The sequence below is a fragment of the Agelaius phoeniceus genome, chromosome 4, assembly GCF_051311805.1.
Source record: "Agelaius phoeniceus isolate bAgePho1 chromosome 4, bAgePho1.hap1, whole genome shotgun sequence".
Classification (NCBI taxonomy): Eukaryota; Metazoa; Chordata; class Aves; order Passeriformes; family Icteridae; genus Agelaius; species Agelaius phoeniceus.
The window spans coordinates 49913094-49941007 of NC_135268.1; the positions used below are offsets into that span (position 1 = coordinate 49913094).

The 27914-nt window shown below is 39.9% G+C and overlaps 1 protein-coding gene across 2 annotated transcripts in view; it reads left to right on the plus strand.

Moving 5' to 3' along the window:
- Positions 1-2367: 2367 nt before the first annotated feature.
- KCTD8 (potassium channel tetramerization domain containing 8) overlaps positions 2368-27914 on the plus strand; it is a 92898-nt gene continuing 67351 nt past the window's right edge. The window contains exons 1-2 of one of the 2 annotated variants that reach the window (XM_077177575.1): positions 2368-2612; positions 3413-3993. In XM_077177575.1, coding sequence (XP_077033690.1) covers positions 2518-2612; positions 3413-3993 — 676 coding nt within the window. In that variant the 5' untranslated portion in view covers positions 2368-2517. Of the gene's footprint in view, positions 2613-3074; positions 3994-27914 lie in introns of those variants that run through there. The other variant, XM_054633296.2, reaches the window with a different exon arrangement.

Genomic DNA, 27914 nt, shown 5'->3' on the forward strand with positions numbered 1-27914 from the left:
CACACCAACTGACTCCAGGGCAGGAAGGACTTCAGTGAAAAGAAAATTTTTATCTGAGGAACTTATCCTGACTGTGCTACTTCCAAAAGGCTCCCTCCAGGCTACTTCCAAAAGGATTGTTTAGTTGTTGCTGCTGCCTGCTGCTTGCACATGTGCCTACCTAAGGGAATCTCCAACTAACTGAATTCCTCAGCCCAATCCCAAAACAGTCCTGACAGATAAAGAAACAGACCATGACAGATTTTCACCTGCATTTTTCTTCTTTGCCTTAAGCATCAGAAACCATTACATGTCTGAAGTTTAAGGATATTTACTTATGTACTTAAAGATTTACTTTTCTCCATTGTACTGGCCTTAGACTCCACTCAAACAGCACTGCAGGATGCTGCTACAGCACATAATGTAGACCTGTAAGAAGATGGCTCCTACTCCACAGAGTACAAACAAGTTCTCTCTGTCCATTCTCATGAAAAATTACCTTTGGAGTTTACATGGACTGTTTTCATCAACTCAGACAATGGCATTGATGGGCCTAGTATATGCTTATTCATAGAGGAAACCGTGAGCTGACCAAATCATAAACAGCATACAGGAGCTTAGTACAGAAGTAAGTGACTGTAACATTTGGTGTATGGATTTTTCAAGTGTCACAGTGGCTGTTGAGCCTAGAAAGAATGTAGCACAGATTGTCCCTTCTTTCACTGATAATCCTGAGAAGAAACTTCTTACTTTCCTAAGTATTACATTAATATTTGTTTTATGCATGACTTCTATGCAAACTGACAAATTCTGTGTGGCAAGTTATCTCACTCTATGTTGAAGTATGTATTCTTAGACTACACATCCTTGCAAACACAAGTCACCAGAGAGAATGTTTAAGATACAGTTCTGCTGCAGCTGCAGGCTTCTGGAGAGGAAAACCAAATGCAATTATCCTCATGCTAATGGCACCACTCTGACCATAGGAACAGTTCAGTGCTGCTCATAAGGGTGGTGCTACAGTGTCACAGCCATGCAATACTATGGAGTGAGTTGTGTTAGATGTGGGCAAACTATTATTCTATATTGCACAGAAGACAGTGGACAGGAAATCTGTCCTCATAGAAATCAGCAGAAACATTTCATCTGAATCCTCAAGAGAAACAATGTCCCCTGGAGAAATGAACAAGACAATGAAAACTGACTCCTCTCATATCCCAAGGAATTAAACCTACAGAAACATACAGCAAAAATTGTCAATAAACAATGATGCCCTTCTTTCTTGCCCAGCAGTTTGAATGTTTTTTATGGCATTTAAGACCATTTCAAACAAAATAAACAAGGAAAGGGACAAATTTTTACTTTGTTTCTTACAGTGATTTCTTTTTTCAAAGCTATTAATTGGTTTCAGTTAAGTGGTTAAGAAGGGACACTGCAGAAATCTTTCCTGAAATCTTTCCTGTACATTTGTTTGCCTGACCCTTAACTTCCACAAAATTCTTATGTTTGAAGCACAACACATCTAATTTTCTAGGAGTCTTTTCTCAATTTAGCCATGTAAAAGCTAAAGGAGCTCTCTCTAAACAGAGATTTAGGGTTAGTCAATAGCAAATGAAGTAAGGAAAGTATCACCATGGACTGACTTCTTCCACCCTGAAAGAGGTATCTAAGACAGGTCAGATGAAGTGCTGTAGATGTGTATGTTACTTCTTTAAAGCAGAGAAGTCTTTACTACTAGTTTAAAGACCCTGACCAAGCTTTGGATGACTGGTCATCTTGAGCACACTAGCAAGGAAGTGACAGACTGCAGCTATCTACCTGCTGATGATTTTTATCCCCAGGCCTGAAGTCATTCTTGTTTTATTGAAGAACAAGTTGGGCTCCTGCCTAGGTGGCACAATTAATGGTTGTACCCTCACCATTTAAAGGATTACAAAAAAAAAAGCTAAAATGTTCCCATGTATGAAACACCCAGCTTAACAGTCACACTTAGGCCTGGCACTGGTAGTCAGGGAAACAGTCAGGTTTAGGCCTTGGTTTTTACTGGCAAATGCAATTGTACATCTCTTAGCCAATGCATGAGCACAAATCTGGGCTCTAATATATTCCAGCAGCACAGCCTGCAAATACATGCATCAGAAATCTGGAGGCAGGTGAGCTGTGGCTATCACTAGAAATATAAAAATGTGAAACTCTATACTGCTTAAATATCGTAGAAATTTAGCTTGCTTCACAGCCAAGAATCCAGACACTAATGTGTTCCTAATCAGTGTCTTGTCATCTGGATCCTAAAGGCAGCTGACTTTTTTCTGCTCTGAATCACCCCAATTCCATCATCATCTAGAGAGCATGCTTAGATTCTCTGAAAATCAAGATCCAGTGTGCCTTGCCATAGCGAATCCTCACATCAAAAACAGCATTTGTGTCCCATCAGGACCCATTAGGTTTGTGCCACGAGCACAGGAGAACGCTGGTTTCTTTTGTGCCCTCTATTAATGCCCTCTTTGCTCATATTAAAGGCATGCTGATAGAGGAAAGATGGGCAAAAATGCTGTCATATGCATCCTGCTGGATGCTACTCTTGGAAGGACGACTATCATTCTAGCACTGCAAGTGCCGACCGGAGCGACAGCGTAAGACAGGCAGAGGCATTTGGGGGAGGCTGGGAGATTTTCAAGGGGGGGAAAAAAATTAATTTCAAACCGAAGGCAGCCAGCCGAAGCGAGGGGAGGAGCCCGCTATGGGCTTGGCTCTTCCCTGGGCCGAGCCCGGCAGCGCGGCAGCGCTTGCCAAAGTGGCAGCCCGCTCCGGCGGCCGCTCGGCGCCGAGGCCAGCGCGGCTGCGGGCCCCGCGCCCCGCCGGCCGGAGCAGCCAGCGCCGGGGCGCGCTCGGGTCGGGTCTGGCCGGAGCCCAGCCCAGGCTGTCCCACCGCCCGGGCCGGGGTCCGGCCGCCCGCTGCCGCCCCGGAGGGCGGCGGAGCAGCGGCTCCGTCCAGGCGCTTCCGGGCGCGCCGGGCGGCGGGGGAAGGAGGGGAAGGAGGAGAAGAAGGAGGAGGAGGAGGAGGAGGAGGAAGGGAGGTGTGGGTGGAGGGGAGGGGAGGGAAGGAGGGGTGGAGGGAGGCCGGCTTTTTTAGGAGGGAGACCCTCCTTCGCGGCCGCCCGCTCGCAGCCATGGCTTTGAAGGAGGCGGGCGGCAGCATCCTGCCCATCAGCGACATGGTATCGGGGCCGTCGGGCTCGCCGTTCCCCGAGGTGGTGGAGCTGAACGTGGGGGGCCAGGTGTACGTGACGAGGCACTCCACGCTGCTCAGCGTCCCGGACAGCACGCTGGCCACCATGTTCTCCCCGTGCCGGGGCGGCCCGGCGGCGGCCCGCCAGCTGCCCAGGGACAGCCGGGCGCGCTTCTTCATTGACCGCGACGGCTTCCTCTTCAGGTACGTGCTGGATTACCTGCGGGACAAGCAGCTGGCGCTGCCCGAGCACTTCCCCGAGAAGGAGCGGCTCCTGCGGGAGGCCGAGTACTTCCAGCTGGGCGACCTGGTGAAGCTGCTGTCGCCCAAGGTCACCAAGCAGAGCTCTCTCAACGACGAGGGCTGCCAGAGCGACCTGGAGGACAGCAACTCGCAGGGCAGCAGCGACCGGCTTCAGCGGGCGGCGCTGGACAAGCGCTCGGGCTTCCTCACCGTGGGCTACCGCGGCTCCTACACCACGGTGCGGGACAACCAGGCGGACGCCAAGTTCCGCCGCGTCGCCCGCATCATGGTGTGCGGTAGGATCGCCCTGGCCAAGGAGGTCTTCGGAGAGACCCTCAACGAGAGCCGTGACCCCGACCGGCCCCCCGAGAAGTACACCTCCCGCTTCTACCTCAAATTCACCTACCTGGAGCAAGCCTTCGACCGGCTCTCCGAGGCGGGCTTCCACATGGTGGCTTGCAACTCCACGGGCACCGCCGCCTTCATCAACCAGTACAGGGACGACAAGATCTGGAGCAGCTACACGGAGTACATCTTCTTCAGTAAGTGCTGCCCGCGCCCGGTGTCGTGCCCCTCGCCCTCGTCCCCGGCGGGTGCTCCTTAAGTACAGCTGCACCCCCGAGCGCTCGGTGTCCCAAAGCAACATGTAGCTGGAGAGAAAAGGGGGCTGCCCCGTTTCCCCTCACTCCGCTCTGTCACCGCCATAGTTCAAATTTCATTTTGTGCCTTGTGGGGGGCGGGACAGGACTGCCTAAATTGCCCCGTCCGGAGCGCGGCGTGGGAGCATTTCCCCCCGCACACTCGTGGGGCAGCCTGGGCTGATCCCGCCTCTCAGTGCCGAGGGGCAGCCCGCACGGGTCGGGGTGTCCCGGGGGAAGGGAAGGGTCACTGGTCACGGACCGGGGGGCTGTGACCTCGGGGGGGGGGGTCCCTGCCCATCTGGGCGGGCGCGGTGCGGGCGCGGCTCTGGCGCGGAGCGTTGCGGTTCTCCCGCCAGCGAGGCGACGCAGAGATGCCCGAGCAAGGAAGGGTTTTAATATTTTATCGCTGCGTTTCCTTCGTGTGAGCGCACTGCGCCTGGGCACGGTCCCCGTGAGGGAAGGGGCAGAGAGGGCACAACCAACTTCCTAAGGAACGAGAAAGAGTCTGGGTCCAAGGTGGACGAAAATTGGGAAAGAGAAATTAACCACTCCATAGCCATTTACACAGCTCGTAAGCAACTTCGCTGGTTGGCTGTGGGTAGCCTTAGAGATTTCGGGTCACTCGCAGATAGGAAAACCGAGCGATGACGAATGAGTTTCAATCTGGCAAAGTATGTAGTGCTATGTAGGGCACTGGCCGAGCAGCGGGTCCGGGTCATGAAACTGCAGCTGGATCGAGAACACCATCCCCTGGCAGAGATTTGTCTTCGAAGGGCAGAGGCAGCCTTAAACATTACAGATGTGTTTGAGAGTCGAGCGAGCCGGCGGAAGAGAGATGTGTTCTGCATTCACTTCTCTCTTCTCCTGCCTCTGTGTGGTCTCAGGCTCCCTGAGCAAAGAAGGGATGAATTGGCAGAGCATCTGCCTCTGTGGTGGGGGGGGAGATACAGCCTCTGACTAACTTCACTGGCTAGGCAGCTGAACAGAAGCAACTTGTTTGCCCTGTAAAACTGGACTTAGGCACGGTATTTAACAGAGGAGGGAAGTGTGAATGGTTTTCTACGGGGAGGAGAAATTCATTCGTTTATATTGCTCTGTATTGTATAGATGGTGACTTCCATTTGCTGAGCAGACTTGAGTACTCAGATCAATCTTTGAAACTGGATTAAAACAGTTTTTGAAGATTAATTGCATAACCTATCACTGGTCATATTTCAATGGGATATGTGAAAACTGAGCTCTAGAGGAGCTTCACATTCTCCTGGATGGAATTCTATCAAGTATTTTACATGATTATTAAACCTTCTTTCTCAGAAAATTTGATAAAATTATTTTCTAAATAATATAAAATTTCCTTGAAATAGTACGTACTGTTTGCTTATAAATAGATTTGTAGGTGCATAATTTTTTCCATGAGCATTTGTGATGCTCATAATGTTTTGGTTATTTTTTTTTTTTGTGTGTATGTTACGATGAGGCTGCTGTGTAGAAGAGTCCTCCAATTCACATCAGTGTTCCAAATTAATCCCCAGTGTAATACCACTGATTTATCTGGAATAATGCCAGGGATGAACTGGATGTTGTATGTAATGATTTTTGTTTTGGTTTTTAGTCTTCAAGCTTCTGATGTGAAAAGTAAAATAGTTAGTTAATTACTTAAATTTATACAGTTAACTGAAAATTTATGGTTTTGTTTAATTTTTCAGGTGGGAGTTTTGTTTTGTTTTACTTCTGAATGCAAAAAAGTGACTAACATAAAAATAGGCTGAAAAGGTGTTGGGTGTATTTTAATTTGGCTGCTTGTTATGCATTTAGAATCTTTTTTGTATAACGACTTTATATATTGTTTTATGATCAGATACATTTCTCTGAAATATAGCAATATGGAAACAACACTAAAGAAAATGACCAAAATGGGAAGAGAAACATGTGAAACAGTGGCTGAAGTAAATGCTTTAGTTTTTTTGTTGTCTTTTTTTTAGTCTTACTAGATGTTCAATTGATGGAGACTGTTGATAAAACAACACTTTATTATAATAATAATTATAACATGCCCTGGATGGATTGTGTGTGTGCTGCTGCCTTGCCTGACAGCTGCACAAGAATCCAGCAAAGGGAGAGCGAGCCTTGGAAGCCTTGTGCTCTGCACCAAGAGTGACAAGAGGGATCAGGGCTGAGAGCTCTCCAGCAGCCTTAGCCAGGGCCATGTTCCTTCCTTGCTCATGAGCAGAGCTTAATACACAAGAAGAAGAGCAGTTGCTTTTCAATTCATTCTTTGCCAAATGTCCCCATGAGCCCTGAAGAGGAAGCAGTTTTAGGTAGGAAGTTGCTGATTTCAAAAGCTTTCATGTCCAGCCCTGGACTGTGTTTTACAGGCAACAAAATATCAAGACAAAAGACTTTAGGGAGCCTATTCCAGTTTTGGACAGTGCCTGAGCCTTAATTTGGTGCTAGCAAAGAAGAAACCCAGTTTTATATCCCACTGGAAAAAGCCGTACCTGCATTTACATTTGTTATTCACAGCATGAGCAGCTGCAACTAATAGCAACTGTATTATTTGTTGGTCTGTAAGTCCATAGCAGTCATGTAAACTTATTTTTCACCATTTCTCCTGAGGACTGTGGACAATTCTGTTTCCTAGGAATGGTAGATAGTAAAGTGATTGGAAACCTACATGACGATATATTCATTCTGTTTGTTTTCTGAGGCCATAAGCAGCTTAATGAGTTTCTACCCAAGAGTTACTAAAGAAAGACAAAGGTTTAATCTGTGGCTTGTGAAACATATTTCAGGTCCGTTTCTAGGATCTTTCAAACTTTGGTAGTTGAAATGATCATTCATCACTTTTCTAAAAAAAAGGAAATTACTTTATATTCTTAAACATTCTGGAAGATCAAATTCACCTGGGATACTGCATATGCATTAAACTCATTCATGAACTGCTTAATATCTAGGGATAGATGCAGACTAATTCTGATTGAGGAACCAGAGGTTATTTGATACTGCTTACCAGGAAATAATGCTTCAGCCTTTGGCAATGTGTTATGACAAATACAAAACCGGATTTCCTTCTTTGTATGTATAAATCCTATAAAAAGAAAAATTAAGTTCTTTGCCCCTGGTGGTGTTTGAGCTATCATGCATGCAATGGTAGATTCATCTTCCCAGTTAGTACATGGCCAGAATTTAGCCTGTACCTTGCATTGGTGGCTCAGTTCTGGAAAGTGCTCATAGATCTGTTCCACGTGTCCATTACAAATCCTGTCTCTGTCTCTTAATGCTCACTTAAAGGAGTAAACTTCTATATGGTAGTGAAAAGGCTCTATCAGAGAATACCAGAAACTGGTTTTTTTCGGCTCCATGCTCTCACCTTAGTACACATGAGGATGACTTGGGTCAGGTTAGTGTAACATGAGATGCATAAGCAGTTTGGGAAGGATGCTCAAACTCTTCTGCTGCTTAGCTTCACACTGCCATACAGGATGACAGATTAATTAATTACCTGTTGATATACAGTAGGTCATGGCCATCACAAAAGTTGCCTCTAACTGGAGACAGGAGACCTTGCTCCTTCCTGTGGCTGCAAGCACTGTAACATCTGTTAGCTTACATTTTGTGAGAAAAGGGTTAAATTTACATGTTTAATGTTTTTAGGGGATTTTTTTGTGGTTCATGGTATCTCTCAGTACTGTTGTGTAATGCAAGATTGCCTGTGCATGCTATTACTAGTTTTTTTTTTTTCTTCTGTAGAATCTAATTAGTCCTAATGGATTTTGCTTTTAACATCTGCTATGCAATGTGACTTAGGGGTGTTGAGAGTATTGTGCTCAGCTGAAAGCTTACTATGCTGAACTGACATCTTTATTTTAAGAAGAATACAGTAATATTTCCTGAAAATTTTGACATGCTTTCTATGCTGACACTCCTGTTTCACATATGACAGTTTCTGTTTTCCTTTTCTCTTGTTTTTGTTGTATAACAGGTGACGACGTTAGCATGGATTTATGGTGATTATTTTCCACTTGAAGTCACAGCACTTTGAGATTACACTGGATGCTATGGAAATTGTCATAAACAAGTGATAATAATTTTGTAATCAGATAGGGAATAAGCAGTTGGAAGAAGTGATTTTTTAGGAGGCAGTATGGTATTTTGAAAAAAAACCAACCCAAACTCAAACAAAATGATAGCAGCAACCCCCACCCCAAAAAAAGAAAACAACCACCCAACAACAATGAAACCTAACCAACACTGATTGTGTCATTGCATGTAAAATACTTTGAGGTGTTGTAAGTGCCAAATCCAGTTCAGCATTCCACTGGGGTAGTGAGGGGTTGGTGGGTTGGCACATAACCCTAAACTGCTCTTTTGAGGGCTGAGTGGTGTGAAAGCCGTCCTGCAAATGGTTACTGTGACCATGCCAAGATCTTCTCCATGCATCACTGCACCTTTGGTGGAGTTTTTTTAATCTGGAATAAATATATGTAAGACATTGAGGAGAAAAAGGAGACCAAGGAAGTTACATCTCTGTGACACATGGAGATAAACTGGGACAATTTACTTTGAACCTGAAGCAGAGCATCAAAGATTAGAGTACAGATTTTTAGTGAGGTGAGGTGATGTGAAGGATTAAATCAGTAACACAAGCAAAGTGTAGAAAAGCTTCAGATTTCTAACAGTTTCAAGATCTAGAATGTTGTTTCTGACAGCAGTATTGAGCAAAACCCTTTAAAGAGAGATTTTGTAGGCAGTCTTTTGACTTTGGAAAACTGGTGCAGAACTTTAGGATGTTCTGTTTTATAATTTCAGCTCAACTCTTAATACAGCTTAAAATTAAGTAAATAATAGACTGCTTCTTATCTTGTCATTCTTCCAAAATATATGTTCCTGAATATAAAGGGATGAATCAAAGTGTGCAGTCATAATTAATAATATAAGAATATTACTCTTATGCTGCTACTTGATATAATGTGTGATAATCTAGTCTACTGAAACTGGTATTCTGATGTTAGTCATCATTTCAACCAATAGACTTTATCTCAGAATTATTTTAAAATATGAGACTAAAAAGAACTTTGAACAGATTTGACTTTGCAATAAAAAATTAACCTGCGTTCCTCTACAGATGATACAAAGGCACTGCTGCAGTGAAAAACTATGCCAGGAGCCTCTTGATTTTTTTTAACACTTCCTTCAAAATATGCATAACTCAATACAATGATTTGTGATCACATTTTATCCATTGTCTCCAGTTTCTGACCTTACTACAGTTAAATCATTGTTTAAGTATTGTGGATCCTTTTAAATATTTAGAGCTGAGTGTTGAAAATGTTGTGTGGTATTTAAAAAATAGAATTAGAGATTAACTAAGAAAATCAACTATCCTGGATATTATATACCAGGATCAATGCTAGATAAAGAATAAGGAAGAATTGATGGAAGCAGCTGTTATTTTTGATGTCAGGAAATGGAAACACACTGGTTTTGATATTATCCCAGACCGGTATTTCTTGTGGATTACTTGGGGGAAAAAGCTGACTTTGCTGGATCTGTAATATTTTGCAGGAGAACCACTTCTTGGTGTCAGATCATTTCATAGATTTTCAAGGATTTATGACAGTAGTTGCTGGGAAATGTTTATTTTTTCACAGTAAGATGAGCAAATCGTATTTTATTTTTTCTTTAGCATCTACACGAAATTCTAGTTATCTGCTATTCAAGCACAGAAGTTATGCATACAAAAGCTGTCTTTTAATATTATTCCAGGCAGATGATTTAAAATTAAAACATTACTGCTAATAAAGTATATTTTGCAATGTTTGCTTTCTCAGTGTGATATGGCTGGTATTTCACCATGGCTGGCCTTCTCCTTTGCTGCAAATACCACATTTGTTACACTGTGGTGAGAATTTGTGTGGAAACAAAAATTCACTGAGATTTGCACCACAAGGTTGCTCATTGTTTGTCACATTATCCCCTTTCTTGGCATAGTTCCACACACTGATGTCCAGAAGTTAAAAGCTGCTCAGACAGCTCTCTCAGAGGTCAAAAGTAAGATCCTGTGGGTGTGAGGAGGGAAGAGTATCAGGAAAGGTCCATTTCTTGGTCCAGCTGAACACCAGCATGGCCTGGACAAAGCAGCCAGCAGTAATTGCTTGTGTTCTGGCCAGAAGTAATTGCAAAATGTATTGCTCAGTGTAAGGATGAGCTCAGAATACCCAGATGGGTCAAGAAGGAAAGTGCACAGGGTGCTGTGCATCCATCTCACCCTGCTGGGGTCCTGGGTGGCTCCAGACTGGTGTGGTGCTTAGTGGGGCTTGCAGCCGGCTCAGCATTGTCCTGCATTGTCTGAGCCACTCAGCAGGTCCTGGGTGTCACACACTGACTGCAGGAGAGGTGAATGGTGCTGCTCTGTATCTGCTCCCAGATTTTTCTGCAGATTTTCTTTCTCCAGTTTTGGAGTACTTTACTGCTAGAGTCATTTAAGAAGGCTGTTACAGAGTTAAGCTGGCCGTGGTTGTGTTTGCAGGGCTTTTTTGCACTACAGACTGTTTATTTTATTGGTGGTTACTTGACTATGATTGAAAAAAGTTGGAGGCACTGTACCAGCCTAGATCCTAACCTAACAAACTGATGTTGTTTTTATATCCAAGGGTGATTTTGTTTCACTTCTCCTTACAAGACATGCTTTTTTCCCTAAAGCATGTGGAGTACTAATGCCACTCAAATCATAGTTCTTTTATAAACCAAGCCAGTGGAAGTCCAGTGGAAAATCCTTAAAAAAATTACTAGGCAAATTCCATTTTGCTTTAGCAAATCAAATGCTTCATGATGGATTTCCTGTGGAGGTTGTTCACTCCAGCTTTATCAAACTGCATGTTCTTTTTCAGAAGAAGTAATTTATACTGTACTTAAAATTCATATATTGAATAAACGTTAGGAGAAAAAGGTCCTATGTGTAAAATATGATTCTCAGCAGGATCTCAGTACTTTCATTTAAATGCTTTGTATTTTTTAAATTTTTTATTTTTAAGTCAGTAGTTGCACATTTAGCTTTTACCTCATCTAAATTCAAGAATATTAAGAGAATTAATTCCTTTTTGTTTTTTTTTTCTTTGACCTAAGTGGAACTAATCATATATATAAGGACCAACAGTGTGTGAAACTAATAATCAAGTTCCATTCAAAATTGAAACTTCACTGGGACTGAAGCAACAAATAGCCTTGTGCTAGTCCCTCACATAAAGGTGAAATTCAAACTACATGAGTGGTAATTTGGTTTTGTAAATGTTTCTAATACACAAAATCCTGTCAGGAGTTAGGCAGTGATGATTTGTGATTTTTATGGCAATTTTAAAAACTGATGCCATTCCATTTTGGTTGCATTTTATAAGATTGTGGTAGCCAAACTTATCATGTTGGTTGCATTTTGACAGTGTAGCTTCAGAAGACAAACTAAAGGGTGCATCTTGCTGCAAGGTGCAATTCCATTCATATCATCACAGCTCTAAATATTCTGGGGGCTTCACCAGCAAAAATCACAGTGCTGTTAATGAGCTTCATGATTCTAGCAACAAGATGAATTCAATGCTTTAAACGTTTATGCAAATACTATTTCTTTGTGAGGTTACTCTCCCAGGGTTGCTCAAAAGAGGAGCTGTGCCTTCTTTTGGGATCTGCAGCAGTGTGTTTGCCCATTCCTTGTGCTGTGGGTCTGCCTGGCCTTAAGTGGAGAAGTGTGAAGTCTGCTCTGAGTTACAGCTGGTGCAGTGATTCCTTCATCAATACCTTGCAGCTGAGAGCAGCTGGGTCAAAATGAAGTTGTGCCCTTTCTCATTGTTCCTAACATGCCTGAACCCTGTGGCAGAGGCTCTGAGCAGGAGGTGCAGAGACAGGGGCTGCAGCCTCTGGGGACTGCCACCGCCCCTGGGCTGGCTCTGTTCTGCTCCAGTCACGTATCCCGGACCTGACCTGGTTCTGTCCCAATGACATGCACCTAGCAAAAAAAGAAAACTAGAGTAGCTTATAGAATAAAAAATAATACTTCCTTTTGAAAGGGAATGGTACAACACTTTTTAAAAAAATACTGTGACTAACTCAATGCAGAGACAGCAACTCAGTTCCAAGTGCAACTGCTCATGGCAAGCAGTGCACTGAAATAGGTATTCTGCACACCTCTTCAGGGGTAGAAGGTGTGGGCTGGGAAACTGAGGGGAAAAATCAACATCATTGACTTTTATAAATGAAAGGAAAGATTCCAAGTCTTTGCCTAGCCTGTGTTCAGTTGTATTTAATAATTATAGAGATGTTCTCTTTGCATTAGCAGAAAGACGTTTGGAAACTGAATCAGTGTATTTTATTTTTTGCATAAGTGAACAACAATAACCTTCAGATGCATGTGCATCTTTTGTCTTTCATGCCTGCTGGGTTTTACCCTTTGGTTGTATTAACAAATATTCCCAAAGAGAGAAGTACTAGTGCTCAGGGACTCTTGTTACATTCTGTTGTAAACATTCTCCTGCGACTTAAGTTAGTAGTGAAATTATTCTATATTTTATTGAATGTAGATCTTCAGAGGATCTTTCAAGTATTAAAACTATGTCAGTGCATTCCACAGAAGTTATTGGAAGTGTGCTATCATTCCAAAAGCTTTGTATTAGTGAATATTTTATATATGTTGCTGGGATCTGTGAAACTCTTTATTTAATGATAGGAGCAAAAAGACCCAATATTGCATATATTCATGATTATATAATTTTTTTTTTTCTGCAAAAAGGTTAATTTCATAACTTCTTACTAACAATTTAATTAAATGAGATTACCTCTCTTTTGTTACTCAAATCATCATTAAAACCACCATACCTGCAAAACTATGAGAGTAATGACAGATGTCCAGTTTGTGTATACAGAACTATTCTGTAACACTCTGGTTCTTAATCCAAGCTTTTTCATTCTCATTGAAACTCATGAATACAAAATAATATGAAAATCAACTACAGAAGGGCTAGAAGGCAGATAAAATAAATCAGTAAAATTGAGTGCCAACAATTTAATTAGTGTAATGTGTAGATAATACAGGGGAGAAAGATTAAAACTAAACAATACTTTTTGCTAGCTTTTCTTAGTAAACACATTTTTTTTCCTTTCTTCTCACAGTCACCCTTTTATAGGCAGTCACTCACCAGTATTGTTCTTTTCAGACAGCTGTTACTATTTCTGTTGTTAATGCCTACTGTGGCTTTTGAGCAGTTCTGAAACAAAGCAGAGGCATGGCTACTCTTGCCTTTCCATCTATTTTTGCCTCTTTCCAGTGTATGGTAATATAAATATCACTCATTCTGTCCTTCTAAAAATACCATTATACAGCTTTATACAAATGCTGATCAATACTGCTGAATCTACGTGGACGTCAGGGGGAAAAAAAGAACAAAATAATTTGGCTATTTGTGATGCAAGATAGAATGGGACTGTTGTTCAAGCAAAGTTGTTTCTATCCTCTTTTAAATTCAAAATTCTGGCATCAAATCCCACACCTGCCTTTCTGCTTGACTTACCATTTGAAGTATCCCTTCTTTGGAGAAGAACTATGTGTAGTTAAGTCTTATCATATTTAAAGAGTAAAACAAAACTCTTTAGGGAATGGAGCTAAGACCACTGTAATTAACAATCCTGCTTGGAATTTCTATTTTCCCAGGACCCATAGATTTCAATTTTCTGTTACCAACCTCTCAGAAAGCTGTGCTTGTTTACCTATATTAAATTTCTCATCTTCACACTGTCAGTTAGTTTCTGGGGATACAGGAAGTGAATATAACCTCTCTAAATCTTAGAGAGAGACAGTCTGTGTGGTTTTGTTCCCCCTAAAACATATGGAGTAGTAGATAATTACATCCTTTGGCTTCAAAATAACCCTGTAATTCTTTAGGATAGAAGAGAAAACTTTTCAGAGTTGTTTGTTATTTAGAAAATTATTGGAATTTTAGGAATTTTACCTCATCACCTGCTAAGTTTATATCTTCATGTGACTTTTAGCTGTCTAGTAGTTCAGCCTCCAGTCATAGCAACCCTCATATTTTTATTCCTCTACTTTCAGCATTTATTTTTTCCACCTATAGCTGAAGTAGTTTGGTGTCTAAATTTGTGGCATTATGCCCCTAAAGAATTGCATCTGTGATCACATTTAATTACAGGAAGCAGAATGTGCTGGTGGCAGAGGAGATTAGGTTAAATGCTCTCTGTCTAATCAGTTCCCCAGCTACTGTCTCCTGGCAGTGCTTCCTTCCTAAATCCCATTTCTAGGGATGCCATGAATAAAAACTGCATGGCCTGTGCAAGTCCATGTCTTCAGAAGATGGTTTTCCTTTTCTGGTTTGAGGGGTCTGACATGGACTTAGGAGCAAGGCTGAGCATTGGTCACCCTTGCCAAAAGCGTACATGGGGCTCATGGTGCTTTTGGGTGCTCTTGGCAAGGTGGGGAATCCCAGTGGGTCTGTCAGGGCTAGTACAGCCCTGGGGATGTCCCATGGGTGTATTTATACATACATACATATATATATATATATATAAAGGCAAGAGCTGCATCCTCCAATGACCCCTGGCCAAGCACCATAGTCACAGGTATGCTTCAGTGCCAGAGTACTGAGTCAGGGTGGGGCATTCCACAATTAAAAAACTTGTTATAGAGCGAAATACCTAAGAAATAACTCCTTGAGAAAAACAAAGGGTTCTTGGTCAAAGGCACCAGTAAGACCAGAGTTGCATCTAACCAATATTTATGCAGTGTTATGGCACATTGTTTGTGTTCCTGCAACCATGCTGCTGAAGCAGCTTAAATTCAATAGTAACTGCAAACTTAATAGAGTTAATTTAAATATCCTTTATTTGTCTGTGAAGTATGGAGGGACAAAAGCAGTTGTTATAAGCAATAAGTAATCTGAAATTTAAAAAATAGAAAAAATTATTTGCTTTTTAGACTATGGCAAATTTTTTCATTTATAATTAATATTAATTATGTATGCAAGACTTTTTGTATTGTCGCCATGATGCATAAAGGTACAAAGGAACCTGGAGTGGTTGCTTGGCTGCATTTTCTGAACACAGAAAAAATATTCTGAACACTGAGAAGATATTCTTTGGGTTTTTTTAAATATTTTAATACATTATTTTGAAATCAGGATTATCCTTGGTCATCATAGTGAGATTACTAGCAAAAATAGTTAACCTTTTTAATGAACCATGTAATGAATCCCATTTGAGAATAATATGAAACTAAAATTGACCTCCAAATCAATGCTTTCAATTTTGAATGTATTTTCAGAAAATCCAGTCAAGTTCAGTGAAAATTTCCATCTGCACTTTGAGTACCAGGCAAGCAGCAGGGATAGAAAAATTTGAATTTAGACTGCTGGTTTGGAAAATTTAGTTTTTCTTATCACCTCCGTGACTGGCAATAAACCACACTTATTTCTTTCCTTCCTTATCCCGTGTCTGTAGTGTAGGTTTTGCAATCCAGAAATTGACATTTTATCAAAATTCACTTTTCTTTCTAGCCGTGGTTAGCTCTAATTCATTAATTTGCTCAATTGGGTCAGTTTGTAACAGTGAAAGCAATGCTAGTAAAAGCTATTTATTATCAAGCAGTCATGTAGCATGATTATTGCAAATTACTAGACAATTACTGCTGGTCCAGAGCATGTTGCCATAATTTCAGTTCAAAAAGGTATATGGTTGTAGGCTGTGGATCAGGAAATTAAGACTGTTAAATGTTACATATGGTAGGCCATAAAACTCAGCCTTCAAGCTTCCTAATGGACTTAAAAGTTCCTTGATGAAAGGCAAAACATTTCCTCCATTAAGGAGGTGTTGGAACAGTCTGTGCAGTGATGCTGTGTGTGTTGTGTGTCCTTTGAGGCTTTCAGGACTTTTCTGGATCCAGCCCTGCTGATCTGATCCAACCTCATAACTGACCAGGCTTTTGAGCTGGAGGTTGGACTGCTCCTAAGTTATCTTCTGGTTCTCTTCCCTGATGTGATTTACATTGACATTGGCTATTTGAAAACACTTCTCAGAAAAGGGGAGGTGAACTGCTGCAGGTAAATTAAGTAGATGCTAGAAAGCTATAAATTCTGATTATTCTCAAAGTCATAAACTTCAAAGCTTTAGCTTTATGTTGTCTTTTTACTTACATCAGTGTGTCCTATTAAAAGGGAAACAATTGCTTCAGGATAAAGTTCCTTGTAGGACTTTCTGACCCAAATTCAAAGCCATAGAATTTTAAATATGCTACAGTTAAGAAAGTATCTGAAAAAGTAATCAAACTACTAATTGGGTAGCACTGTCGTTGTTGATCACGTTGCTTGAAGAAAGAACTGTCACAAATTTAGAAAATCACCACTGTTTAAAATAATTTTTATTGTCATTCTTTAGAGAGATTCTGGTGCTATCTCTCATGAAGGTGACAGACTGCCTTGGATTTCTTTGGGTTTCTCTCCATTTTGATGGTTTTAATCAGTCTTGAGTTCCTTTATTGTGACATATTTTTTAGCTGCTGATTTTCAGCTTCTGTAGTTTTCCCCTAGCATAGCTTGAATCAATTTATGTAGCAACTTCAAAAATGCTGAAGAGGATTATTTTAGTAGCCTTTTTTACTATTAAAAATAATAGTAAAGGAAATATGAACAATATGGAGTTGTTAGCAATACACTGTGGAATGGATGCATAGAGTAAATACAAGGTAGTTAATTATTAGGATATTTCAACAGTTTACATTTTTTCCTTCTTGAAATTTTAATGAAAGAATAGAACATGAGGCACTAGTTACTAGGATTATATTAAAAAAATGTTGGATATTCCTCTTGCTTTTCCCACATTACTGAAAAGATTGCTGAAGCGATGTAGCTGAAGGTTCTTTGTGCTGTTAAAAATTCCCTTATGACAACAAGCTAAAACAGAAATATTGTTTGCTTTGACTGACACCTAATAGTTAAATATAGATACATGATCATAGAGAAGCAGCATAATAAAAAAGATCTTAAGTTCTTGTGTCAGTTGTAGGTTGTCAAAACACCTCAATATCAATGAAATTGTGTCAGTTATGCCTACTAATATGTTTTTTTCTCAAAAGTTATTCTTCTAGGTGGGGCATATGTTGTTAAGGTGTAGTGTATTTCCATCACTGTTTATTGCGATGGAGGGATTGGGCAGATTGTTCAGATACCCTTGTTATGAGCTCACCTGCATCCACTTAGAGAACATCTGGATGTCTTGATGGTGTCAGCTAGTCTGTCCCTCTGTGTCCACATTAAATATAAATCAAAACTCAAGTGGCACAGTGTTCAAACACAACCCTTTGGCTTGTGTTGTGTGAACTTTCCATCATTGATGTAGCTTGTATTCTAGAGAGGGTTTTGTTCAGGATGATACAGGATATCTGTACCAGCAATACATAAAACTCTCTTGCTACAGTTCTGGAAAGAAGTCGGCAACAGTGTTAATCAAGAGTTTAACATTCTTGATCATAACGGCAGTAATATAGAGATTACAACAAGTTGTAGAAATACTAAATAATATAAAGGTGTTTATAATCATTGGTCTTTATGAGGGCTCTGCAACTTTTGTAAATTTATCCAATCTATGCTCCATTGGTTCATGTCATGTGTACTTAACTTCATCTGTTCAAAGCTGGTCCAAGCAAAACAGGTCAAATCCTTTGCATGTTCATTGAACAATTGTAGGTAATTTCACAGGACATAAAACAAAGGAAACTAGGGCTGCATGGAAAGGAATGTTTGGAAGACAAGAGAAAATCTTCAGCTAGTACACAAAGAGGCAAAATCCAAAAATTTCTGATTTTCTGGTCTTGCAGATTGCTATGTTGCAATGCTTTCCATATAACATGATTTAGAGAATCAAGTCTTGAAACTGTAAATTTGCAGTAAAATGTGTGGCAGTTAAGAAAAAGCTATTTTATACCAAGAGATTCCTACCATTAAATACTGTAGGATTTTAGTTTCACAGAGTTACACCAAATGAGGCTGCTGTGACCAAGGGCTCTGCTGAGTTTGTCTGACATGATGCAGTACCATCTAATGGAATCCACTGTAGCCTGTCAGGTCAGGGATTTTCCTTAAAAGGGAGGGCTTCTGTGCTTTACCATAAAGTGGAATGATGAATGTTATGAATACCATGAGTGGGTATTCAAAATTGATGGAAGTCAATAGAATTTCATCTGCCTTTTTGTAAATGCTCTTTGTACTTTTTTTTTTCCTTTCTGTTTTTCCTTCTGTTTTTCCTCTTTCTTTGTTATATTGATTTTCCACACTAGATGGCAGTGCCTTAGCACTAGTGCTTGACAGGGGAATTGATTTAATTTATCCAGGGGGAAAGAAATCCCTCTGTTTCATGTTTCCTTCTACATACATAGCTTAAAGAATTGCAGGTGGGAGACTGGATTTTGATGAGCCACATATGGATGGGCAAAGAAAAATGCAATTTTTGTTCCCTTTCTCTTTGTACAAATGGAAGTCTATTCAAGCTGATCGAACCAGGCTTGCATTGGCTGGATGTGAGATGAACTGGGGCTGCCTTTCAGTGCTGTCCCCAAGGAATTGCATGCATAGAAACTTCAAGTGAAAAGCTGTATTGAGTTAGAGCTGAGAGTGCAGCCAGACTCTGAGCAGATTGCCTCACAGTTTTGAGCCATATGTTGTCTATACCGAGAAATCAGTGAGAGAAAACACAGCTTCTTTTTCTTTCCAAGAAAACCAAGTGCTGGAGGGGTGGTGGTGGAGAGCTGAGAGGTGCTGGGGTGCACCTAGGTATTGCTGTTTTAGTGCTGGGAAAGTGCTGGGGCTCATAATTCCACCTACGAACTGGGATGCAGTCCTGGATTGTGTGTTAGTTGAAAAACTGGAAGTTTGCTGACTTGAAGTATCTTAAATAAAAGGTTATTGGAATGAGGATTGAGGGACACCATGATTAGAAACAAATGGGCTCTGGAAGAGTAAATGTGGCAGTAATAGGTGAAGGCTAAAAGCTGGAAGTTAGTAGCTGGAGTTCAATTTTAAATTAGTAAACAATGTTCAAAATTTATGGATGAGGTCCTTGAAAACAGAGGATCATTAAAGCAAGCGTCTATCTCTATTGTTCATATTTTCAACCTTCATGAAAGAAAACTCCAGTTAATGCTCTGAAAAGAGGGGACAGAAGTTTTTAAAACAATAAATATCAAGAGATTCTGCAGTGAAGACAAAAGAAATAGACATATCATTATCAGGAGAAATTAAATACCTTCAAGAGTAGAAAAAAAAAGAAGACACCTGACATAGGATTGATTGACTGTGTGAGGAATAGATGAAAGGAAGAACGTGTAAAAGCACCTGAAAAAACACCCAAAAATTAGAAAGTCAAGAGTTGTCAAAGACATTTTCTCTTCGTAAAATTTATGAACACTATTCTCATTGTATGGTTTGTTCAAAAATAAGATGGCTTTAAGTTTCTGTCCAATTTATACTTCACAAAGGAAAATTTGATGCAATACCTTCACCTTTTTCATTGCAGTTAAACATTTAAAAATCTGGAAGCCTCTTGCCTGCGGCCAGGAAGCATACTGCCGTGAATACATTTTCTTAAAGAAAATTCAGCTTAACTTGGTGGCTCCTGGGACCTCACTGCATGCATTTTCTGCCTTATTTATTCAGGTTTTTTTTTTTTTTTCTACATCCCTCCAGAATGAGCTGGATAAAGCCAAATTGAAATACAGGAAAACAAATTTTCTCCTACTTTTTTACTGGATCTGCCATAGCTGAAATGTCATTAATACTGCCAGAAGGAATGCAGGCCAAATAGATATTTATCTGTCTTCTGCTGCAATATTCACAGAAACTGAATATTTTTTCAAAATATGCTGCTATTTGCTGTCAGTTTTTGCATGTCACAGAAAGTGATAGTCCTGTCTATAATTTATTACATAACTCTGCCAGAGCTAAAGATGCAGATGGCTTACTATAAAAATGCAATTCAAATTATATTTGATAGTATTGCTTAGATGAATCCTTGCTAGTTAAGGGAAGCAACAAATGGTTCTAAGTGGGAATTTGGTGTGGGAAAATGAGCCTTAGTCTTGGGGCTGTTAAGTGGGAGGTAAGAGTTGCCAGTTCTTTAAATCAGAGAGAACAAATGATTGAATATAGACTTCCCACCTCCCAGATGAGTTTTCTAACTGCCAGGTTAGATTGTCAATGGATGTACCTATTCATTTTGCAACAGGGATTTTTTTCTTTCTGAATTTGAATATAAATATCTTCCCTCAGAGGTTTCATAAAACAGAAACTTGCCTTCCAATTAGGCTTCTTCCCATCAGTAGAAAGAATAACACAGAGTTTGAGAAAAAATTGTTTATATGGACAGTATTATGGAGAAATTTGAACTTGGGGATGATACTTGTTGATTGTTTTTGTGTTCTGTTGTGGTTGGTTCTCTTTCATCTTGTGGTGGATGGTAAAACTGGGACTTTCCCTTGGTACAAGGAGTTTCGCTCTTCCAAAGCACTCAGTTTTCAAGACTGGATTATAGAAAGTATTCAAGAAGCAGGGAGGCCCACTGGATACCTGTAGCCATTCTGCAGCCATTTCATTTTCCCCTTCTTTTTCCTTCTTTTTTTAATCAGCCATGTCAAGCACTTTGCAAAACAGAAGGAACCCCAGGAACCTTTTTTTTTTATTCATGCAAGCTGAGAGAAGTTCACTCTAATAGAGGATTTTTATCTTGCTCATGTGTTCTGTCTGAATCTGAAGAACAAATGAATGCCAGGATACTTCAAACCACCCAAATGATTTGTCTTTACTCATATTCATGATTTAATTGAAAGCGGGAGGTTTGTCTTCCAGAACTGGATTTTGTAAGCATAAGGATTACCTTTGTTTGTTAAATGTAAACACTTCTGATTAAAACTTCTATTTCCTAAAAAATCATTGTGCTCTTCTAGATTGTTTCCTTGGGTTTACTCTGGCTGTGTTCCTGAAAAACAAACCCAAACAGAATGCCAACTCTGTCCAGTTCTGATAATCAGGCATTCACAAGGAAAACATTCAAGATGTTCTCTTTAGCTAGTACTGCTTATGGGTTTGTACTGCTGCTTCCCGTTCCCACTATTTCATTGGCCTCCTTCTGATTCTAAAAATGTAACTTCACCACAGGAACAAGAGCACTGCCACTCATGCCAAATTAATGTTAGCACTTCTCACTGCAGCCTTTATGCCATCCCCTTGATCAAGTTTGGTAGATTGCACTTGAATTACTCCATCCTTTGCCTGGAAGATATCCTTCTGACTCACTGGACTTCGGAGAAGCATCCTTATCATAATCTTCATCAATTTTGAATGGCTTTGCTTGTCAGATACTCTTGCAAAATACTCATTAAGTACTCCTGTTGTCTTCCTGTTTTTTGCCTGGACATTAACAGCTTCTATTCTTCTCTTGCCATTACAGACAGATTTGCATTGGAAGTGACCTTAGTGAGCAGGGACACCTTTCACTAGATCAGATTGCTCAAATTACCATCAAGTCTGGTCTTGAATACTTCCAGGGGTGGGGAATCCACAACTTCTCTGGGCAGCCTGTTCCAATGCCTCACCATCCACACAGTGAAAAAATTCTCCTCAATATCTCATTCTTACTTAAATATACCCTCTTTTACTTTAAAGCCATTCCCCATGTCCTCTCATGACATGTTCTTGTAGAATGTCCCTCTCCAGCTCTCCTTAAAGTAATAGAAGGTGCTATAAGGTTCTCCCTGGAGCCTTCTCTTCTCCAGGCTGAACAACCCAAACTTTCTCAGCTTGTCCTGCTGCAAGAGGTGCTCCAGCCCTGTGATCAGCTTGGTTCTGTTCCAACAGGCAGTAAGGCCAGTAAAACCTCTCTTGATGAGACACTTAAAAGGGCTTGCTTTTCTTTTCATATTCTGAGTTAGATGCATAGGAGAAACACCAACAAGATACTCTCAAGAGGTCAAAACAACAAAAAAAGCCTTTACTGGCAACCTAGAAAATCAGAGAACTTTGGCAAAAGCTTTTGAGCAATGTTCAATCAACTTAAAACATGTTAATGTTCCACAGAACATTAGAGTAGCCCATTAAGCATAGGCTCCAAGCCTATCTGACTTTAGATTTCTCAAAATGGTACTCAGAATTCTGGGAAGAGGTAATTAGAAAAAGACAGAAAAGGTACAGAAAAGAACAAACCTTAACTACCACTCATGATTCCAGTTGTGTTCAGCTGATAGAAATTCCAAGAGGAAGGAGGATCAAGATGGACAGGATGAGGTTGGCTTTCTGGGCTGTGAATGTGCAATGCTGGGTCATGTTGGTCATACTCCTCTTCAGAGGCTTATAAATTAAATCATTATGCTTTCCACTGTGAAACTGTTTTTCTTTTACATTTCTTTTCTCAATTTCAGGGGCTTTTGTGTGCATTTTGGTGGTTTTGTTACTGTTAATTAAAAAAATTCTGTTTCCTTATACAATTTCTTCTGACTGAAATACATTGTTCTACCAGCAGTTGGAGGCTGTGGGATATGTGCATTTGGTCCACTCTATCACATTTAATTTCATTTGTAGCAAAATTAAAACCTTTAGGAGACATCAGCTTTGGTTGTTTCTTAATTGTCTTTGCTTTCTCATTTCCATCATGCCACACATATGGAAAACAGCTGGTTCCCTTGTTGGCGTTCCTTAACTGTTGCTTCCTACAGTCACATGCTGGTCTAAATAAATGCAATTCTTCGGGTGGCACAATAGAAACAAGAGATTGGTATTTTCTTTATAAAATGCTATGCTTCCTTCTTTTTCATTCAATTCATTTTTTTTTAACAGGGGCTGAATTACATAATTTCACTGTTTATGCTGTTGTAATTTATTGCATTTATGAGTAAAATTCTGCAGCATACTCAGAATTATTTACTACTTTTGTTTGCTGCTGTAGATACAAATTCTCAGTCCATCTAGAAAAAACTAAGTTGTTTGCTAGATTCAACTGGAGAAGTGAGAAACTTCTTCTATAGTCTGCAGAGCTCTGTGACTGTGTTCTGCTGGGGGATCTACAACAATAGCCAGATTAGCATTTTTGACACTGTCATTTCAGCTGCCCTGGGTTATTCACAGTCAGTAAACTTGGTCAGCAGCTTGTGCAGGTCCCTCACGTATGGTTAGGACATTTTCTCCTCATATGCAGCCACTTCTCAAAAAAGGGAGATTATGGGCAGCAAGATACCTTGGGATGTCCAAGTTCCCACCAGCCCAGCTCTCTGGTGAATGTTTTCTTGCTGTACAGGCAGATGCCTGCACCAGCTAAGCCAAGGCAAGTTTGGCCCTCTAGTTTCCTATGCAGGCTGTCACTACTATTGAAATCTGTGTAGGGGTCTTTTTTGTTTATTTAGCAAGTGCCTGTTTCCTTCAGATGTGGAGCAGTTATGTCACTTTTTTAGTGTGGAGATCTGAGGATTGGCAACTCAAAAGTTGGTGCATGTGGTAAATTGTGGCCTTGCAGTGCACAAGTAATAAAACTCTATGCATTTTATTTCTTAAGGCAGACGCACAAAAAGTAGTCATAAGATTAAATAACAGCTAATAAGATGTTGGAGTCTATATTTTTTTCCTTTTTTTTTTTTTTTTGTTTTTTTTGCAGTTTTTAAACTTTCTGTCTCATTTTAGAAAGTCACCAGAATTTATGTAAGTGTGCTGTCTTATGATTGGACCACAGGTATTGAAGTAGATGCCCTTCCCACTGTTAGAGGCAGTAACTTGCAAAACTGAAATGTAAGAGTATCTGTGCTAATATTGCTACATCATTGTGTAGTGAATTTTCTTATCTTTAAAAAGTTTCTAAGAAATAAAAGGGAAAATGGCCAATTTTACTCAACTTGAAAGTTATTCTATTAAAAGAATTTTAAAAGCTATCCTAAAAATTAAACATCTGTTGGCTATTTCGATTACTTGTACTGTGTCCTGTGGACTTGATTTTCCAGTTTAGGTATGTAATTTTAACATCGCCTCATTGTCATTTTAGCTTTGTGAAATTTTATATTGAAGTGAGTGTTTATGGAAAATACTGTTCTCTACAAAGATGACAAGAGAATCATGAAGCATTAAAATTCAAGAGGAGTTGTCTGAGGGGGAAGGGAACATCATATTCAATCATGCTATTTCTTAAGAAGTCAACAACAAAAGACACAGGATATTTATCTGAAATGATCACAGCAGTATATACAGACAGAAGGCAAAAACAGATCTGGCATTTTAATTTAAATATTCAAAATGGCTGGTCCTGTGGAACTTGTTTACCACTATTAAAATTATTCCTTTTCTTCCTTTGGAAGCTTGTTACAGTTTGGGATGCTGCATGTTGTCATTGTCTGTGCTGCTCCCCAGATCTCTATTTCTGGCATTTGGATACAGTGGGTAGCCTGAGGTGGTGCTGTTCCTCCTGGGGTGGGAATGGGCAAAGCAGGCTGGTGTCCAAGGAGATACTTCTTAGAGACAAAAAGTCAGGGCTGACACAGAAGGCTGGAAACAAGAGTAAGGCAAGGTGAGAGAAAGCATTTTTATTTTCTAAATGGCTAAGAATGACTTAATTGATCAACTGCTAATGCAAAACCCAGAACACGGTGGAGTCACAAGTACATTCCTGTTGGACTTTGATGGACGTGCCTGATATTTATCATTTTGGGTCTTAGTGTACTCACTTTCCTTTCTGACATTTAAAGTATCAGTGGAATTAAATCTTGTAAAATGAAACATCCACCCTAAAACATTCTCTTCCATTATCTTTAATCTATACCTTTTAGTACCAGTCACTATTTATTTACTGTATCAGGGAGACCAATTAAAAAATCTTTCAAAACAACTAGAGAAAATTTGTTCGACGCAATGAGGAGACAAAACCCCAATTCCTGTGTGCTCTTCCCAAATCACATTATAGATTTTCCTCCATTCTTAAACCACATATCATGTATTTTTCCTCCTTTTCGTTTGCATTTTTAAAATCATTTAAGTTGGGGGCGATGTTAATTTTTATTTGAAGCATTTGCCAAAAATCCTTAGGCAAGAATTGCTGAATTTGTACTCTGAGTGTGTAATTCTCCTTTCCCTGACTGGAGGGTGGAACTTGTTTCTGACTATGATGATTTTTAGGAAAATAAATAATGAATGCTACCTCACACCTCCTCTCAGCTTACAAAAGATTTTGAATCCTCCTGAACGAGTTGGCTCAGTGGTGGATTTGGCAGTGTCAGGTTAACTTCATAAAGAGAAGGCCTTTAAGAAAAGGTCTTTACCAACCAAAATGATTAAGTGATTTTATGACATTGTTTGATTTACTAGTAAATTACAATATGTGAAAAGAAAAAGGTAAAAAAAAACCCACCTCCTATTAAGTTTCCATAGTAGCATGTATAGAATATTTGCAAAAGTTTGATTTTATTGCATGCTTCTATTATCTGGCATGAATAGATCAGTCTGATATAATGAATTTTGCTTCACATTTTACTGGGCTCTGACTCGTCATGGCAATACAGGCAGCAGTCAGTGTGACGTGCAGATGAAGGAAGTTTAGCTTTGTGTTGTCACACAAGTTTTAATAATCTACTGTATTTAATGGAAGAGCATAGTGAAGAGGGCTGCAGCCTTTAGCTTCATGTTGTTACAGTTCTTTTATGAAAAACATATCATTATATGTAAGGCTTGAAAACCTATTTATTTTCCTTAACTATTGGTGTTGTATATCTTTGTGTTTCAAAACTGCTAATATTTGTTGCCCAGTTGGTGATGTCAGGATGCTCCTTATTCTGTTTTCTGGAAGTGCAATCCCTGTAAAGTAATAACCCTGGGTCTGGTACAATTCTGGTACAAATACAGCAGTGAGCCACAAATCCACACATTCATGGCTGCTTAAGTAGTTCTGCTGAGGAGGACTATGAAGGATTAGCTCTAACTGAGGTCTGCCACAAGTCAGTCTCAGTCTGCTTCATTTTTGTTTTAAAGAGTATTTAAATTAATGGGATACAATAATAATTTTATTTCTGTGAGCTAAAATATAATTGATCATATCATAATGTGGTCTGCAAAGATTAGAGATTCTTAGGTCTTTCTAATGTGGCTGTGTGGGAGTGGAGTGATAGATATTCCTCTTATCACAGGATGGGTCTTCTGTTCTGCAGGTTAGTAGTGAATCTTAATTTTATATATAATACTGCATTTCCTTTTATAGGAAAGCAATCAATTATCATACAGAATTGAGTAAGGTAGATTATTTCCTCTCTCGATCCTCATTTAGGAATACATTCTGTATCTTAAAGACCAAGGGTAAAGATAACAGATTTCCTCTAGTAACCCATTGAGAGACCTTTAGCTTTTTCTTTTACTGTTCTCTCTGTGCAACTTCCAGCTTTACTGGTTGGCTTGTAGGAAAGTAGGATGTGAATGTGGTAGTGATGTTCCAAATTCTAAAGAGCTAATCTTTTACATTAGTCAGTAAATGTACATCATCCTATGTCAATTTAAATGTACATCTGCATGAATTTAGGAACTATCACTTTGTTCACTATCACTACTTTTGTTGGTTAGAAAGCACTTTAAAATGTCCAGCCTCTGCTTTAGACAATTTATTCTTTTTAAGTGCTGCTACTGCTACAGTTCATATATATGTCTTCTTCCACTAAAAGAACAATCAGATATTTTATGTTTTGGTTTTCTAGGATGCACAAGGCATGATTTTTTTGTGTGCTATTATTTGATTCCTCTGATCTCTACTAGATTTATTTTCTGCATCTGATTCTGTTTAACTTTAATTTTATGAAAAAAGAGAGAATTGTATAGATTGCATTTAATAAGTTTTTATTATTGCCATGGCTTTTACACATTTTAGGATAACATTCATTATTTTCACAAAGCCAAATCATGCAGACATTATTTTATCTGATTAAGATAGTCACGTCTTTCACATGCCTTGTTTTCTTCAGATGACAAATTTCTTGTCATTAGTGCAGCAATCAGTTCACTTGGTAGTAGTATTACATTTCACCCCATTACATTTCACACTACTTTGATTCTTTGCTGATCTTTCGGTCCTAGTTTATTAACTTGTCTGAACCCTTTATTGTTGGGAAGGTTTTTCTTGATCTCTTTTGTTTCTAGGTGTTTTTTCTTCTCTATAAGCTGCTGTGTCTTTTTACCACCACCATGTTGCAACCATGCTGCAACCCTCACAACCTAGAGATACGGGACAGTGTGGCCAGGTAAATGCAAAGCTGCTCTTTTTTTTTTTTTTAAATATCAAATTCACAGAATCACAGCATCATTTAAGTTGTAAAGGACCTCCAAGATCATTGAATCCAACCTTAGACTGATCACCACTTTGTCAACTACTCCATGTCACTAAGTGCCACATCCAGTTATTTCTTGGACACCTGCAGGGATGGTGACTCCACCACATCCCTGGGCAGTCCATTCCAATCCTTAAAAATCCTTTTTGTGAAGAAATTTCTTTTGATGACTGACCTGAACCTCCCCTGGCCCCACCTGAGGCCATGTCCTCCCATCCTAGTGCTGGCTGCCTGGGAGAAGGGACTGATCCCTACCTTGGCTACAGCCTCCTTTCAGGTAGTTGTAGAGAGTGGTGAAAAAGCCTCCTTTTCTCCAGGCCAAAAAATCCCAGTTTCCTCAGCTGGTCCTCACAAGCCTTGTGCTCCAGACTCTTCCCCAGCTCTGTTACCCTTCTCTGGGCAAACCACAGCTCCTCAATGTCCTTCTTGTAGTGAGCGGCCTGAACTG